This window comes from Zingiber officinale, chromosome 4A (genome assembly GCF_018446385.1).
Source record: "Zingiber officinale cultivar Zhangliang chromosome 4A, Zo_v1.1, whole genome shotgun sequence".
Lineage (NCBI taxonomy): Eukaryota > Viridiplantae > Streptophyta > Magnoliopsida > Zingiberales > Zingiberaceae > Zingiber > Zingiber officinale.
The window spans coordinates 138,801,002-138,819,361 of NC_055992.1; the positions used below are offsets into that span (position 1 = coordinate 138,801,002).

Sequence of the window (18,360 nt, forward strand, 5' to 3'; positions counted from 1 at the left end):
AGCAAAACCACTTGCTGCCGGAATCTTAAATACATATTTTATTGCTTTTTTGGTAGTGAAAAATAGTAGTAGATCCTCTGTATATATTATTCAGAAAGCATCCTAACATTATTCTGGCAAGGGCCATAAATCCAAGTAACAGCAAGCCTACAACATGAACTGGAATTCTGAAAGAAACCAGTGACAGAATGAAAACCAAACTCATGAAAAATTCAAATTCTTGAAGCACTGCCAACATCTAACCAACTGATAAGCCATCAGCAAAACCACTTGCTGCTGGAATCTTAAATACATATTTTATTGCTTTTTTGGTAGTGAAAAATAGTAGTAGATCCTCTGTATATATTATTCACTCAAAATTGTTGTCTTGATCTCAACCATCAGCAAATTCATAACCCTTTACAATCTTGCCCATGGGCCACAATCTTCCTCTACCTCATCCTTGTCCATGATCCCTTCCCCATCATTGTAAGACCCTCTCCACCTCCATGTTCAACTAGGAAGCCTCACCCCTTCCCTCCTTTCCCGTCTTTATCATCATTCACAAGCTCCTCTTTGCACTCCATCAAATGCATGCTTTGCCTCGCTCTTTGCCCTCAACCTCAAGGGCCACCTATTCCCTCCACCATCAAATGAGAACCCTACCCTCCACCCTCTGTGATCATCCACAAGCCCTCCTTTGTGAATAAGAGTTGATATCAAAGAAGAGGGAAAATATTTCCCCCTGTATTCATTCATTACAAAAAATGATTTTCACTGTAAAAAAATTATATAACAAACATTTTATACTAACACAACATTGCATGCAAGATAATCAAACCAAGTCCTAAAGTAAATTAATAGATATATATCCTTTACACATGAATTTCCTAGGTTATTTGGACGACAAAGATGATGGGTAAACTTTATAGTGTGACTATAGAGAAGGTGTGCAGTCACAAAGCTACAGTCGGGAGATGCGATGTATATTTGATGAGACATAATATTTCTCCCTATGGTATCCAAAAATGAGTGATAATTTAATTACTCAGAAATGCTCAATAAAGTAAGCATAATGAAGAAACAACCTGAAGCATCTGAGAGATTGAATACAAGTTATCATGTCAAATCTAATAAAAAAAAAGGCAAAGAGAACAGTTTCGCAGAACATAAGCAACAGTGCAGTTGCACAATCTTAGCCAATTCAATGAATTTCATGTTTTCTGACCACAAACCAGTGGACTGTAAACCAAGTTCGAGCTTCGTATCGAACATTTAACCAAGGTAAGAAAACAACCGCACTAAGGACACAAAAGAAGGGCAGAAATAATATAAGAACAGAAACTGTGATACACTGCTAAAGACTAAGGGGAAAGTAGATGAACACGTTCAATGCAATGTGGTAGTATATAAATCTTGCCTCATGACACTAATACCCTGTGAATCATTCCTTGTGTCCAAACAGCAGTTTCCTTCAATTGGTCATTGTCCGACTGAATACACTCTCCCAGTAAATCAACATGAAAACTGTGGTCCTTCAACAGGACTTTTGTGTTCGGACCAAGAGCATCTGCAAGATCTCCTAACACTGCAACTGCAGCTTTGGTTACCTCCTCATCCCTGGAAAAAAGAACCAAATCTGAGGTCATCTTTAGATGTTGCAAAAAAGAAGAATATTAATTGTAGGGGACTATCCTACCTGTACTTATCACTAACGACAGTTTCAATGAACTTCAAAAGAGGGTTAGCATGAGGAAGCATCAGTGCTGCCTTAGAGCTTTTGAATCCCTGAAGGATACCAGAGTAAGCCTCAAAAATGCCACGTCGAAGTTGATTACCATATTCTTGCATATCGTCATCATTGGGACTCAACTCAGAGCAGTGGTCTGCAGCTCCTTGCAGCATGGGGATCACATAAGGAATATACTTCTCAAAGTGCTCACCAATTGCAAGAGCAATATCTCCAAAAGATGAAAATATAGGATGCTTGACAGATCGATGCAGAACAGGATCTGATAGGTTCTTCAGAAGTTGACTCATAATACCATCACAATAAGGAAGAATCTTATCATCTAATGCTCTGCAGATGTCGCCTACAACACCTACCGATATTGAGCAGACTTGATACTCCTCAAAATTCTGCAAACCCATCTCTAAATACTTGTAAAACTCTTGGATGTACTTAACAAATTGAGGCCCTGTAGCATAAGCAAGGGCACCAACAGCAAGCATCGCTTCTTCATGCACAGTAGAACTACGGCAAGAAAAAACTTGTAGAAATAAGACCATCATCTGATCAGCATATTGGTTTATTATGGAACTCGTCTCATCTGAGTTACTCAATTTCTGTATTATTACTTGAAGTACACCACAAAGCAGGGCTTGCAGATCACTCTGCTCTTCTCTGTCATCGGATGATACAATCCGTAGCTCCAAAGTTTTACCTAATCTATTCATTATTTCCATGAGGAGTTGCATGACCATGTTTGAAGTTTCACGTAGGTTGCTGCATCGGACTAACTCATTTAGTGTTTCATAAGCAGAAGAACGAAGCCTGGGATTGCTTGTGTCTACACGATCAGCTGTAGATAAGAGAGCTGTAACAATATCACCAAGATAAGGTGTGAGGATTGATGAACTACAATCTTCACCTTCATAACCCTGCACAAGAAAATAAAGGGCTCCACAAACTTTTTCAGCCACATTTGGAACATCTCTTATGCTTTCCAATAAAACAGACATGACCCGTGGAAGGGTTGCAGCAGTTAAAACTGAATATTCACTACTAGCAGAATGCAGGAACTCAAATATCCTACCAAGGGTCCATGCAGTTGTGTCCTTGACATGACTATTCTGGTCCTTCATTACATTCAACAAGAACTCAAGTCCAGAATGAATAAGGGGTGCAAGTTTCTCAATAGATGGACCTTCAAGAATTGAACCAAATGCAAAAGTAGCTCCCTCACGGCACCTCCAGTCACCCTTTGTTATATTACTCTCGACAAACGGCATCACAAGGGGAACAATTGCATCTCCAACAGTTCTTGCAATGAGTCCAAGACAAGTCCCCCCAGCCATAGACAAATTCCAGACACCATCTTCCTGGTCCTGATCCTCCTCTTGCTTTACCAGTGTTTCTAACATTAAAGGCACAAGCATAGGAAGTGCTTGATTAATGAAATTGGAATGTGGAGAATTACCAGTATCATATTCTTCACTTTCCTCTTGAATATGAATTTCTTCATCACAAATTGAGCTCCAAAATTCAATGGCTTGAAGAGCAACAGGCTCCTCATCTCGTCTCACTGCATTCGCAGTTAAAGTAAAAAGAGTCTGCATATATGGCTCGAGGTAACCATAATATGTAGAAGCTATTGAAACAAGACACTCGAGAGTTGCTTGTCTGATTTCTGGTTCTTTAGCCATAGCAATCTCACATACAACTTTCATGATAAAACTCCTCTCTGTTTCATTTTCAAAGTTGGCCTGAGCAAAATCTAGAGCATTATAGAGAGCCTTGACAGCTGCAAGACGGACTTCAGAATTATTTTCAATTTGGTTCATGCCTTGCACAACAGCTGTCAGGACAGCATTTACTTGTTCCTGCTCCAGATCTTCAGGTGATATCTCCTCGCAAACATAGCCCAATGCTTCCAATGTTGCTTGCTTTAATGGAGCAGAGGAATCTGGCTGAGTCATGTTGTTCAGGAGCTTAACTATAAGCTCCTGCCATTCACGTCGAGGTATCTCAATGGATGCAATCTTAGCAATGACTTGACAAGAGGTGTGTCGTGCTTCAGGAACCAATGATCCAAGTGTCTGCACCAAGGACTCTTTCACTTGGGATTTGATAGACAGATCCACACTGACCCAACGCTGAGTAAGTTCTTCCCTACAAACAACATCCTTTGCATCCAAAGAATTTTTCAGTATAATACCAGCAAGTCTTCGAGATTCAGGAGGCTTTTGTTCATTTGATAATTCAGTTGATAATGAATGGATGAAAAGAGGAGGATTGTGTTGCTGAAACTGCTTAAGATTTTCTTCTGCAACAGTTCGAATCTGCCCATCTGCAGATTGAGCTGCCAACAGAACCTGTGTAATCTCCATCGCCATGTTCAAGGCACTAAAGAACAAAAAACAAACAAACAGAAAACAAGATAATGAGTAAAGTAAGCAACTTAATCCAGTGCTTATCCATAATCTACCAGGAGAAGATTATCTAACACGTAAGAACAAACTTAACTTAATTATGTTGATGTATGTCCATCTAAAATTACAACAAATTATTCAGCAAATGATATTTTACTTGTCTTTATGTTTAACAACGAAGTTGATAGAAAACAATTAGAATTTTATATGTCCACATAAAAGCTGTAATTTCAAATGCAATCTAAAAGTATGCATGACCTGTTAGTACCAACAATCACCGTTAAGTAACAAAATAACAAACAAAGAAAACATCAGTTTTGCTAAAAAAGGAAAAAAAAAAAAAAGTTCCTAATTCATATCTTCTAAGCCTAGAAGACCAGTGAAAACTTAATGAACAAAATAGATTACTTGCACAAAAGAGTCTGATTAAGACATTCAAAAGCAAAATAATCAACAACCTAGTGAGAATCTACATATGTCCAAACCAACTCAAAACGAAGAGGAAAAAAAACAAAAAACAAAAAACGCACGCACACAATAAAGTTTTGCATGTCAGTAAAAAAAAGTATTTCATGAGGCGAATGAGTATAAATCCTAGGCCCTAAACCCAACTACTATGGTGCAGAAGCTAGTACGAATACAATAATTTAAATCCTTAGCAAAACAACCAAAGCTCCACAAAGTTCATCCACATGCAAGCAGACGTACTTGTTTATACAAGGAGACACTTGAAATAAACTGGAAGGAACAGAAATGGATCCGCCGCCTACCTAATCAATCGATTGCAAGAAGAATGAAAAAGCATCGGAAACATGCAAACAATGAAATGGATTTAAAAATCTATAAATCTGAGAGGTTTTGGAAGGAACCCTGAGGGCGGAGAGCTATACCTTAACTATACAAAAAAGCGCCGCCGCAGCGGATCGGAGAAGAAGATTAAGGGCCACCTGGGACCGTGGCAACGATGCAGCAGTCGCTAGCTCTAACGTCGCCGTGCGATTTGGGCAAGGAAGAAGCAGTGGACGCGAGGTTTTTATAGGACTTTTCAAGGAACGGAACGGGGCAGTGAAGCGGGAGCACCAAACCCTAATTTCCATTTTTCAAATCGCTTGACCCTCATTGATTATCGGATTCGAATCAAAGCAACTGCATTCAAATGTTATAACGTTCTATAAACATTAAAATCAATGTAAAAATTGTTATAATATAGACTGGGCCCACGCAAACATTAAAATTTTTTTAATCCCTATATGATCCACCATAAACAATAAAGTTTATGGCCCACCACAAACTTTATAGTAAATAATATATTTATAAATAATATTATTAATTATTTTAAATAATAATTATTTAAATGGTGTAAATATAATTGAAATGGTAATAAAAATAAAGAAGAATGGAGAGCGGACCTCACAAGATTAATGTTAAAATGAATGTGAGAGAATGAATATATTAATATAATATGTATGTGGCATATGGGTCCCATACTTTTTGATGAAATGATGGTGTTATAACACCCGATGTTGATGCCCTAAGTGGGGTACGCTTTTGGGATAATATAATAGATTAGTTGAAATTGTTAAATTTAAAATGAATTTTAAATTTTATATATATATATATATATATATATATATATATAATAAAATATTTTCATTTATTAATTAGTTGTTACGTATTATTAAGAATATTTTTATTAATAAATTAGACATATAGAGTTTTCTTTAGTTCCACATCTTAGATTTAACAACAAGTAGAGAAGCTTTTATAAATACCTTAAACCGACAATATTAAAAAGCATACTTTTCTCGATTTTTTGACTAAAATAAAATATGATATTAAATTAATTTTTTATAAGAGATAATTCATTACAGTAACTTATTGTTGGAATTCTTGAGTGTCACCCTAGTATTACACTATTGTATCAGTCATCCACACCCTTACCTAATTTATAGACGGTCTTTTAGCTAAGATTAAGTGAAGTATTTGTTCTTATCAGTTTAATATCTTATATAAAGAATTAAATTAATTTTTTATGAAAAAGAGTTTGTTATCTGCACGTGTTCATGTATTATATTGCGCACGCAACCAGGAGCGGAGCCACGTATAGCTTTGGTGGGACAGTTGCCCCATTGCAATTTTTTATAAGTACGATAAATTATAAAAATATTAGATCTTGCCCCACTAAAAAAAATAAAATATGGAAAATACTCAAAAATTAAAACTATTTTCTATAGATCAATTCTTCTTCCCTCATATCTCTCCCTAACTCCACCTATTATAAGGGGTCTAGCTCACGTAATGCATGTACATGATCGCTAGTATATATATTAAGATCTATACTGGAATCGTTTCGACAATTTACGCCCAGGCACACGTAGATTTCCAAATTGATCAAAAGACATACTACTTTTGTATTTATCAAAGGGTGCATTCAATTATATGCTCTTCTTGTTATACCCCTCCTTACAAATTTAATTTTTCTTTCTCTTTCTCTTTTCTTGTCATTTTTTCTCTCTTCTATTTTCCTCTCTTCTATGTATGCAATATTTCTTCTATTTCCTCCCCTCTCTTCTCTTTTCTTTCGCATTTGCATGCATGGATGCATAATGTGGGCCTAATATGCAAATCATATCAGGACCCACAACATTTAGGATTTAATTGATTTGTTTAATAGTATTTTAACACCTTCGGAAAAGTCGAAATAAGCAATGAATGATACCGTTGGATTCCTTGCAACATCAGAAATCAACATGACCTAAAATGGTTACAGTCTGAGATTTTTAGATTGATCAGTGGATTTTGATCGAAATCCACTGATAAACCTAAATCGGTCTGATTGAACTTATTTCAGGTCATGTGGATTTATGAGATTGCAAAGAGTCTAACAGTGTCCTCCATTACTTATTTTGGTTTCTCTAGAAGCATTAAATATTATCAAAAAAAAATCAGCCCATGTGGGTCTGATATGAACCGTGGGCTTAATATGGTTCATATCAGGCTTATGTTAGGCATGATATAGAACCATATCAAGCCCTATTAGATAAAAGAGGTGTGTTAGCTCTAGGGTCCTTCAATCCATAAACACGTTCATTCCATCTCCAATTAAGACCAACCAGCCACTCGATCGATCTCATTTACCCCCATTAGAAAGTCGTTGGAGTTCATTCAAGAAAAATTGGTTTTGCTTTTCGTGTCATATTAGCTTAGACTTGACCCCCCGCATCTTCCCTTTCATTTATTTGATTTTGAATTTCGTATAGAAGCAAACTCTCCAAATTTATGACCAACCTTTCCATCAGTGATCTTATAATAAACAGGAGTTTTTCCATTGTAAATGAGTATGGAGCAATTAACGAATTCCGTTGAGCCTGATATATTTTCATATTGGGTCACATTGGGTTGATTCTTTCAATAATATTTTAACACCACTAGAGAAATTGAAATAAGCAATAAAACACACTGTTGGATTCCTTACAACATCAAAAATCCACAAGACTTGAAATGGATCTAATCAGATTTGTCTAGGTCTATCAGTAGATTTTGGTTCGATTAAACCTATCTAAATCCATCAGTAGGTCAAAACCCATTAATGGACCTAGACATGTCTGATTAGATCTATTTCAGATCCTATAGATTTCTGAGATTGCAATGAGTTCAACGGTATCTTACATTACTTAGTTTGGCTTCTCCAAAGATGTTAAAATATTATCAAAAAAAATCAGCCCAATGTGGACTTGATATGAATCGTGGGCCTGATATGATTCCATATTAAGTCCACGTTAGGCATAACATGGAACTATATCATGCCCAACTCGCATATGGGACGAGACCTAGACTGAGAACAGTGAAAGCCATGGGAGTGGGACCTAAACTAATATGGGATAGAATTATATCAGGCCCAACTCACATGTACATGAACAATACTCTCTATGTGTTATGCTTGAATCACATAAAGACTACAAAGTTATTAAGATTCTCTCTTATAGTCCGCTAGAATCACATAAAGGCTACTAACTAAGATTTTAAAATGTCTGGTATTAGATTCCCTAAATGGCTTCTCAGGGGTTAGGGATGACAATTCCACCCGAATCCGATGGAGGATCCGATACCCGACCCGAATGGAGGAGGGTATGGAGGGACTATCAATACTCGATACCCGACCCGAATACCCGATTAAATAATATATATACATATATTAAAGATTTTTTTTTTCAAAATCAACTTACTATTTTTGTTGATATTAGGAGGAGACTATATAGATGTTTAATATATTTTTTTAATTATATATATATATATATATTAATAGGATGTTAATTTAATATATTTTTGTTGAATGGTAATAGTTGGATAGAAAGAAGAAAAATTAAAACTATAGAAGATATCTGATCCTTTAATGGGTATGGGTATACCCATCGGAGATCCTATACCCGATGGGTATGTGGATGGAGGATATAGAATCCGACCCGAACCCGACCCATTGTCATCCCTATCAGGGGTTGTACATCCTCATAGCAAGCCAAAGACTAAAAATGAATGAATCACTAAATTCTGATGGTAATTCTAGTTTCAACTGAAGTACTGATAACAGAATTTTTACACTTGAGCCAATGCACCATAATTTAATTTGTGCTTCATAATAGCACCTGAGCACCATAGGTAGTTTTTAGCTACCATGGTTCTCGTCATTCTTAATCTAGATAGGTTCTATTAGATCTATGTCAGGTCTTATGAATTTTTAAGATTGTAAGGAGTTTAACGGCGCCCTCTATTACTTATTTTGATTTCTCCAAAGGTGTTAAAATATTATCAGAAGAATCAATCCAACGTGGATCTGATATGAAAACATATCAGACCCAATAAAATTCGTTGATTTCTCCATACTCATTTACAATGGAAAAACTCATATTGGTTGTAAGATCATTGAAGGAAAGGTTGGTCATAAATTTGGAGAGTTTGCTTCTACATGAAATTTGAAAACAAAAAAAAGGAAAGGGAAGATGTGGGGGTCAAGTAATATGGCATAAAAAGCAAAACAAATTTCTCGTGAATGAATTCCAACGGGTTTCTAATGGGGATAGATGAGATCAGTCGAGTGGTTAGTTGATTTCAATTGAAGATGGAATGAACGTGTTTATGGATTGAAGGGCCCAGAGTTAACTCTCTTCTTTTACCTAATAGGGCCTAATATGGTTCTATCAGGCCCAACGTGGACCTGATATGAACCATATTAGGCCAACAGTTCATATCAGGCCCACATTGGACTAATTTTTTTGATAATATTTTAATACCTCTAAAGAAGTTGAAATAAGCAATGGAGGACACTATTGGATTCCTTGTAACCTCATAAATTCACAGGACTTGAAATGAGTCCAATCAGACTTATATAAGTCCATCGGTAGATTTTGATCAAAACATACTGATCTATCTAGAGACCTCAGATTGTAATCATTTTAGGTCCTGTGAATTTCTGAGGCTATAAGGAGTTCAATGGTGCCCTTCATTGCTTATTTTGGCTTCTCCGAAAGTGTTAAAACTGTTAGTGCAATTGGCACTAATAATTGAACTTTGGTTTTGATGAATGACAAATGGTAAAAGTAAGATTATGTGTGATCTGATACCGTCGGCGCAACGGGACCGATAAGAGGGCGTAGTGTCTGTAGAAAAAATAAAAACCTTTCTCTATTTTTCTAACTTAGATTAGTAGCACTATCACAATAATAATAAACACAAATAAACAACTAAGACAATTAAAAGAGGTTAACAGGTTTAACTTGGTTACAACCTAGGTGGTTGTTAATCTAAGGAGGTTGCAAAGCTCCACTAGAAATTTCTCCTTCGTGTAGACAGAAAAGCCTCTTACAATCTATGAAAAACTCAGAAAAGACTAAGAAATTGATTACAACAGTCGTTGTCCTATTTCCTAGCTCCAGGGGCCTTTGTATAGCTCTTGGAAATCCAATTCGTAGCTTGAGGTCGCATCCAAGGTGGATGGAGGGCGTGTCCAACAAGGCAGCAACGAATAAAGCTTTATCCGTTGCCAACGACTACTTTAGCCAGGTCGAGAGTACCCTCCATGCTTATGGAGGGCGCCCTCCGCCTGAAGATGGCAAAGGCACTTGGGATGCCTCGGAGGCACCTTTAACCTCCATTGAGGGTGACTCCAACAAGTTTGCTTAGCTCCTTTTGTTCTCTTGCTGCTCCGATCACCTGGGTGATTGCGGCCAACCGAAATAGGGCTCACCCGAATCCAATTTCTGGCCTTTTTCAAGAGCAGACTTCCACTCTGACTCTGAGCGCCCGGACCCACAAAAGTCAACATGGTTGACTTTTTCGGTCCGAGCCCTCTGCTCCGGTTCTGCTCGGCTTAGTTCGAGTCTTCCACTCCGATTCCGCTCGATTGGGTGATTTCGGCCATCCGGAATAGGGCTCACCCGAATCCAATTTTCGACCTTCTCCTCGAGCAGCCTTCCTCCCCGGCTTCTCGTCCCTCGAACGTCGCATACGTTCTTCTTGTCCACTGGTGTACTCTTCCGCGGCACCTCGTCCCTCGGACGCATCGAGCCCGTCGGCTCTCTCCTATGCCATCCTTCTCGCTAGCCGCGTCTTCCGCTAGAATTTATGTGCTCTTAAGCTCCTGCACACTTAGACACAGGAATTAAACCAAATAAGACATAACTTAACTTGTTTGATCACATCAAAATAACCTTAGGGTTCCAACAACATCTGGGTATAGCTGTCCGCGAGTGCCCCCGGAGGCATGACCACTGCACGGGCTTTAGCATCAGCCCATATCTGTGCGAGTGGCTCCTATATGATTATCTGATGCTCGGGAGCTCGGGATTCAGCGTCATCCGACTCACGCCATTCCTCAGACAGAAGATGGAGGACCACCATAATGTGGCGCCAGCCGCTCGGGGGTGATTGGGCCGAAGTCGCCTTGCCGGATGGTCGAGACGTTGACGCCGACCGGATGGCCAACTTTTGAATCTTTGGTAGTGGCATGAAGGCAACTGGAGGCGCACAAATGGTTCGTTGGGGCAGACTGGATAGGGACGGTGTCCGATCGGATGATGTAAGGGGAATAGTCGCCGTGGCAGGAGCTGGCATTGAGGTTTCAACCCGCTCAGCGGAAGGAAGGTGCGAGCTAGTGTTGGTGGGTGTCCGCAACACGGAGGAAGCGGATCGTGATGTAGTCTCCACCCATCGCCTCTTGTGGCCTATTAGGGGTTCCCCGGAAGAAGCCGAGTCTGATGCCCCCTTGATAGGAATCTCTGGCAGCTGTGCAGGGGGAGGATTTGAGGCACCAACCACTCCACCAATAGTCGTTCAACTTTCTATCCCTTCGCTAGCCAATGCTAGCGCTCCCTTGCTCTCTCCGAGTGGGTCTTTGTGCGAGCCGATCGGCCGCAAGCCGCGGCTCTCCAATTTGCTCGCAGCCACCGCATTGATCTCAGCATCCACAAGCTTGGCTTTGTCGACCAGACGTGCACACAACATGACTTCAGCTACAAAAGAAAGGAAGAAATCAGTTAGATTCAAAAGTTAGACCAACGAGCGTACCTAGGCTACACGGAAGTCTTGTGTGAATCAGGCTCAAGCCGAATACGTATAGAACATCCTCCAGCAGCAACTTATGTATATGATACTTCTGACCAGCCAAGCAAGAAGCTGCTTGAAGGTAGTCTGAGCGGCTCTTGTATTTCTTGAGCTCTGGAGGATTCGGCGCCTCTAATTGCTATCTGGTCCAGAAGTCCAGCCGCTCAGGAAAGCGAACAAAAAAATAGTAGTCCTTCCAATATTTATTGGAAGACGACATCTTATCAAAGAAAACAAGGTCCACTCAGGCTTGGAAAAGAAAAGTCCCTGGCTCGGACAACTTGAGATAGTAGAAATAATGGAAGAGTCGAGGAGTAAGGAGAATGCCGTCCAGGCGAAATAGGACAACGACCCCGCACAGAAGCCAAAAGGAGTTCGACACTAATTGATGTAAAGAGATACGAAAATATTTGCAAACGATTGAGAAAAAAGGGCGGATCGGAAATCACAGACCGACGGTAAATTGGTCCCTAAAAAAGGTTACAAAACCGGGCGACGGTTCATTCGAACGGTCGAAAGCCAAGGGCAAGCCAATTTGGTAATCAAAAGGAATTTCAAAAATATCTCTCAAACTCTCAACATCGTCTCCGTCGAACTTGGCTCAAGGGATGTGTACAAAAGCCCAGGGACAGAAGCATGAGGATGTGAGGAGCTTGCCATTGAAACCAAAAATCAATGGGAAACAATGCAATGCGACTGGGAAAGGGGACACTAAGAGCAACGAACAACTTCGATCGAAGGGGGGCGATGGCTTACTAGAAAGATTGCAGAGATCGCCGAAGGAAGATCATGAAGGAGCAAAGTGCGGTCTCGCCGAGATGCTCACAGATGAAGACGACGCAAAGTGGAGAAGATGACGACCCACGCGCGGCTTATAAACCTCACGACCGGTTAGTATCAATCGTTCGATTCGGCGGTGCGAAAACCTAAAAGTAGATCCAGCCGTTCATTTTGAAACGACACATGTCTCAGGACCGGTGTCACATTGGGCATGCGGCGTTTAATGTGCTTAATTACAAAGGTATGGCCGCGTGCTCGACCATAATTATCAAAGATTTGCACGGGCTTCGAGAAATATGGGTGATGTTAGCGACGACCAAGACCGCTCGAAGAAGCGCGTTTGGAAATTTCTCCAAGTGTCACCACTCATATTGCCCCGCTCGGCATAGAGACCCTCCGATCGTCCGTTGGCCATGGACAGACAGATTGAGTGGCGTTGGTTGATGCGCCGATTGGAAATTAGGGACCAAACATTCCGATTGGACGTAAAAAATCGCCAAGGACCAGTTTTCCAGTCAGTCGGTCCTGTAGCCTCCTCCAACTAGACTTAAGGGGAAGACTTGTGATGCGGTGATAAGGGAGAGCCCACCTGTCATGGGTCAATTGACACAGTGTCGGTCAAAGTTAAGGCGGTCAACGCCGAGCTTACAATTATCCCGGTCAGCAAAGGAGTGGCCGAGTGAACATCACCGGGCCGGTCAGGGCATCATGAGCAGGTCGACAGGGAAACGAGCCGCTCGGACTGCCAGTCCGACGCAAAGAATGATGTTATACAGGAAGAGACGAGAAAACAAAAGGGAACACGCCGTCTATCATTAAATACGAAGAAGCCAAGGTAAAGAAAAACACTACATTTATCATTAATGCACAGAAGTCAAGACAAATAAGCCTTCCTCTGACAATTAATATCATTAAATAAGAGCAAATGAACGATCACAAAAAAAGGTATAAAGGGGACGCCAGGTACGAGGAAGATAAGATTTTCTATTTTGTTGATTACTCCATTCTTTCTTCTTGATTTTGACTTAAGCGTCGAAGGACTAACATCAGGAAACCCTTCTCTAATTTTAGTTTTATTTTACAGGATCGAAGTCACCAACAGTCACTCCATTCTCAGCTTTCCAACTTCCTTCGGACAGGATCAATTGCGCTTATACTTTCTCTTCATTTTGCATGAGTATTATTTTGCTGCTTGAATTCATTCCTAATATGCAATCCCTCTGGTGTGCCTGTCTTAATACTAAAAAGTCTTTTATGTTGAATTTTAAAGTACTTGCTGGACTTTTAGTTTGATCTATTGAAAATTTGCCTGCCACATAAGGAAAAAAGGAATAAACTTATTACAAAGACTGAGACAAGATCATAATCTTAATGCACGTTGAAAGTATCCATTTGGGAGAGATGCAAAAGGGAGAAACAGGGAAGCCTACTTCTATACGAATGGCTAATCAAATCATAAGTAACCTTTATCCCCAATTTTATGGAGCAAAAACTGCATGAAGGATATGCCTATCAGTAATAAACTGCACAAGGCTTAGTTGCTCACCTTTGTACAATACTAGCTAGCTCATAGTTGATGAATACATCTGTATCCAACATGAACTATTTTCCACTTTCAACGACATAAAAGTGTAATATTTATCTCCTAAATCCAGCATTTTCTTATAGGCACTTGTAGCATTTTCTTATAGGCAATCTTGGATTCTCTTTATTTGGACTTAGACTAGCATTAAAAACTTTATCGTGCATTTCGACGCTGGTCGTTAAGGCATAATGCCGATCAACTTTTTAATTGAGGGTTGGACCCAGCATTAATAGGTTAGCTAGTAGCAAGATGGCTACACATGTTTTTATTGGTCATGTGCAGGGGCGGATCCAGGATTTGAACATTGGGGGGGCCAAAACTTGTGCCGCTACATTCATTGTCGATGGTGCGGGAGAATTTAGAATTCATTATATATTTAGAAAAACTCGTGACCTAAGTTTTCTATTGGTAGTTTGATATCAATATCTCGAAGTAATATTGTGACATTGAAATAAGCTGTCGGCCCTTGTTTCACATCGGAGCTACATGCGAACTTGTATGGTCTAAAGACCAGTTATATGATAACGTTAGGGTAGAATTCAATTTGCCATCCTTTTGATCATTCACATCTATTCAGCATCTATTACTTTGCATTTCATTATTGCTATTCATAATATGGGTTTATTAATTGGTTAGGTACTCTAATTACTACATCAAGCTGAAGCGTCTGAGTATTCGAATTGCTTTCCTCTCACATTCGTGACATTCTTCACATGCAGGTACTCCTTATCTACAACTCTATTTGCCATCAAACAAAAATATATATAGCTTTCACCTGCTCAACTTCACCTATAGAGCCCAGTAAATTCTTCACTGTTGACCAACATAACTCGATGTTTTTCAGGGGGTCTATTTGTTGATCGCAAAATGCCTCTATTTGGCATCCTATTATCAATATATACACTATTTCCATTCCCTGAATTTTGTAATAGCAGATCTGGAGTTTGTCAATGTTTTTCTTTGGCTTAGTTTATCCTTTGTTGAATGTTCATTGTATCTTATTCTTTGGAACACTCCAGTCTAGTAGATATGGAGTCTGTCAAGTCTGCAACTGAAGAGTAGAGACCTCCTCCACACTGACAGCACCCTACTTTTATCTTTCTCGTTGTTAGCGACCTCAACGCCACTGGCTACGCAATATGCTTCAGTGTTGGGATAAACCTTCACCATGATCCACCAACTTTTGGTTTCTCCGGACGACAATTTTGAAAAGAGATCTCTGCTTGAGTGTCTTCAAATTTTGCTCATGAGAAGAGAGCTAAAAGCAGGACTGATCCAGGATTTACACATGGACTGGGGTGGGGGGGCCATGGCCCCCCCAAGTCACTATGTAAATCCGCCTCTGGTCATGTGTGTATGTTGATAGCCTGGGTTGCTTTTTAGTTGTTTTTGTTTTACTCTGCTGCTTGTATTAATGTAGACTGAACAAAAAATGCAAAGCTTCTGCTGACGTTTTGTATCAATATTCTCAATTTGTTATGGTTTGTATTGGGGAAAGAATTCAGCCGAGTAATCTCAGGTTGCACTCAATGAAGGTACATATTTTGGTGTTTCATATTCACTTTCCCTCTTCTATCTGCATAGATGGCATTAAAAACCATAACAAGATTGTGCTTGTTTGTTTACTCTTTGGGGGTTTGGGAGGGTTTTATTCTTTTATATTCATTGGACCCACCCTTTTTGATACGTAGTATCCGGCCTGCACCAAGTCAGTAGGATGTGTCTACATGACCCTGCCCCCAGCTAGCCCCGCCATGTCGTTGAGTCACCGTTATCTAGGTCACACTTGGCTAAGTTGCCAAGCTGAACTGCCGATCTAGTCCGACCTGCCGAGCTAATCTGAGCTGATTTGAACTGCAGCAACATCAACAGGTTCGCGTATCACATCCTCGATCTCCTCAAATCCTTAGAATTCAACCTCAAAAATCTCATCTTCTCCTCCAAATTGAAGTGCTTATTGCTCATAACTCATTATTTCTGCACTTGCACATTGTGTTTATTGCTTCGGACGCTTCGATACAGATTACCGGAGACCTAATCAAACACCTTGTGGCCGATCAGAATCCCACCCATTTTTCTACACACACTGCAGCACACTTATGCAGCAGCATTGACAAACCGGCAATCTCTCCTGACCTCGCCTTCATTTCCGGTCAGCGGATTGTTCTCCGACATCGACAGCATCGCCTTGGCAAACTGATCGTAGAAGTGGCTGTTGTCAGCCGCCATCAGCTTCACGAATTGGGCAGTGGCCGGATAGGAGAGCAGCTGCTGATCGACCTTGAGCAGCCCCTTGTGGTGCAGCAAGTTCTTGTAGTACATGTTGTCGATGATCATCGGCGTCTCGCGGTCGTTGCGGGAGTAGAGGACCGCCTCCGGGTCGGGGTTCGGCGACGGGCAGCGGTAGAGAAGGTACTTAGCGTACTCAGGGTCGATGGTCGGGTCGACGGTGGGGTAGAGACGGCCGACGAGGTTGAAACAGTGGACCCGGCCAACAGAGTGAGCCCCTGAAAGCACAAGGCAATCGATGATCTTGTTTACTTGGATGGAAGAGAAGGGAGTAAGATATCCTTTGTTTATTTGTTAGTTGTGTTATAAAAAAGTACCTAAGAGAGCCACAGTTCTTTCTGCGTCGATTCCTAAAGATTTGAACCTGGAGAGGACGAGGGCCATGGAGTCATTGTGGTTAGGGATGAACTTATCGATCACGTCTGCATGGCTTTGCTTGCTGTCTCTTCTACCAGTTTTCATGGGAATATATGGACCTCCAAGCTACAAAGAACACCACCACAATCTTTTTTAACAGAATTAAAAAAAAAAATCAGAGAATAACTATTGAATAAGTCCAGAGAAACAACTTATGAATAGCTAAAAATCAACTTACAAGATATTTGTCTAATTCTCGTATTGTTCCTCTAATATTTTACAGCTACTCCACAGTCGTGGGAGTACAATTTTAAGTAAATCTGCACCATATATCTTAGAGCACTCTGATTAAACTACACTATCAAAACTACACCTTTGAATAGTTTTGATCAAAATTACTTTACCTTGAAGATACGTTATTTTAAAAGCACAATAAATTTTAATTAAAATTGCACATCTTAGAATAACTTTGATAAAAGTAGAATTACGTTAAAGCAAGTTAAAATATAAGAGGTATTTCAAGTATTAAATGATACAATTATACTACACCTTTGATTAGACAATTATACATACCATGACGACGCCTTCTCTTGCAGAGAGAGCAATTATATCAGCACAAGAAACGGTGGCAGGGCACTCCCTCTCAAGGGCTTCCTTGATGGTGGTCACGTATTTGAAGTTTCTCATCCCAAAGCTCCTATCTTTTGACTGTTCCGACACAATGCTGGTGGTGGTTTCCAGCAGCAGAGATGCATCACAAGACTGCACAACACAGCCATTTCAATCTAAATTTCACCAGAAAAATCAGGAAGGAGTTGATCAAGCTAACCTCGACCATGCAGTCATGGAACAAATTCCTGACCCAGGACACAGCCGTGTTGCCATGCTCGTTGTAGAGCTTCACAACCTCTTGCTTAACAATCTGCTCGGCCTTGGGGCAGCTCTTGGAGTAGTAGTTTAGCTTGAGGTCACCAATTCCTTCGCCTGTAACACACCACATCAAATTCAAAATATGCGATGTGACTCAAGTGTTAAGACACTGTGAAACTGTACTGAGCTGACCTCTGGGAAGAGAACTACAACATGCGAGGATTAGGAAAGCTATCAGTCTCATTATCGAGTCCATCTTTTTCTCTTCACTTCAACTCGCTGTCGACGAGAACATGGTTCCTTGCATCTCAATTTAAGTATTGAACTCCTATCTCGACACTGAAACAGTGGCTCCACCATGTGTTCTGCCCTCAACTTTCTTGGGATGCTTACAAGAACATTATTGGATAGTCGACATCTGCAAGAAACATTTAATATGGCAGACATGGTAGTTAGAAGGGCTCATTCAATTCAATAACTCCAAGAGAGAATATATTATTTTATAGTTGTAAAGTAGATAATTTTGCAACATATTTGCTAGATTGGTTAAAACATTGCTACCGTCTTATCTATATGGCTTCATTTTCAGGCGCACTAGAGTCAATTTATGAAGTGGAGCACTAATGGTGACGTTATAGGGTTAGGCACCATTGTGATAGCGATGTTTGTGTCCTGATATTTGATTCCCATTGCCACTTGCTTCATGGTCAGTGCTAAAATCATTTTGAAGGTTCCATGTTTTCAAACAATCA

General features: G+C 40.0%; 2 protein-coding genes, 1 long non-coding RNA gene and 1 other non-coding gene across 5 annotated transcripts; 2 read left to right on the forward strand and 2 right to left on the reverse strand.

Moving 5' to 3' along the window:
- Nucleotides 1-1,107: 1,107 nt before the first annotated feature.
- LOC121971441 (importin subunit beta-1-like) lies at nt 1,108-5,279 on the reverse strand. Its single transcript, XM_042522711.1, has 3 exons — nt 5,022-5,279; nt 1,679-4,105; nt 1,108-1,599 (listed from the first exon to the last, which is right to left on the reverse strand). The coding sequence occupies exons 2-3, from the start codon at nt 4,093-4,095 to the stop codon at nt 1,401-1,403; spliced, it is 2,616 nt and encodes an 871-aa protein (XP_042378645.1). The 5' UTR covers nt 4,096-4,105; nt 5,022-5,279; the 3' UTR covers nt 1,108-1,400.
- A 793-nt stretch (nt 5,280-6,072) lies between these two features.
- LOC121974113 lies at nt 6,073-6,263 on the forward strand. The gene has a single exon (XR_006109964.1). It is a non-coding gene; the product is annotated as a U2 spliceosomal RNA (small nuclear RNA).
- An 8,098-nt stretch (nt 6,264-14,361) lies between these two features.
- Nucleotides 14,362-15,090, forward strand: LOC121971443. Of its 2 annotated transcripts, XR_006109135.1 has the most exons (3): nt 14,362-14,438; nt 14,729-14,811; nt 14,937-15,090. It is a non-coding gene; the product is annotated as an uncharacterized LOC121971443 (long non-coding RNA). The 2 variants fall into 2 exon arrangements; XR_006109134.1 differs by having other exon boundaries at nt 14,729-15,090.
- Nucleotides 15,091-16,178: 1,088 nt separating this feature from the next.
- Nucleotides 16,179-17,997, reverse strand: LOC121971442 (peroxidase 21-like). The gene is made up of 5 exons (XM_042522712.1): nt 17,801-17,997; nt 17,568-17,722; nt 17,312-17,500; nt 16,699-16,864; nt 16,179-16,599 (listed from the first exon to the last, which is right to left on the reverse strand). Exons 1-5 carry the CDS (start codon nt 17,862-17,864, stop codon nt 16,190-16,192), a joined length of 984 nt encoding a protein of 327 aa, XP_042378646.1. The 5' UTR covers nt 17,865-17,997; the 3' UTR covers nt 16,179-16,189.
- Nucleotides 17,998-18,360: the final 363 nt, after the last annotated feature.

What these genes read in the sequence shown, in the direction of transcription:
- LOC121971441 (XM_042522711.1), bottom strand. Translation starts at nt 4,095, where the DNA reads ATGGCGATGGAGATTACACAGGTTCTGTTGGCAGCTCAATCTGCAGAT. An exon ending in GTCGTTAGTGATAAGTACAG is followed by an intron (nt 1,600 to 1,678) that starts GTAGGATAGTCC and finishes TCTTTTTTCCAG; the next exon opens with GGATGAGGAGGTAACCAAAG.
- LOC121971442 (XM_042522712.1), bottom strand. Translation starts at nt 17,864, where the DNA reads ATGGACTCGATAATGAGACTGATAGCTTTCCTAATCCTCGCATGTTGT. An exon ending in TCCATGACTGCATGGTCGAG is followed by an intron (nt 17,501 to 17,567) that starts GTTAGCTTGATC and finishes TGTGTTGTGCAG; the next exon opens with TCTTGTGATGCATCTCTGCT. An exon ending in AAGAACTGTGGCTCTCTTAG is followed by an intron (nt 16,600 to 16,698) that starts GTACTTTTTTAT and finishes TTGTGCTTTCAG; the next exon opens with GGGCTCACTCTGTTGGCCGG.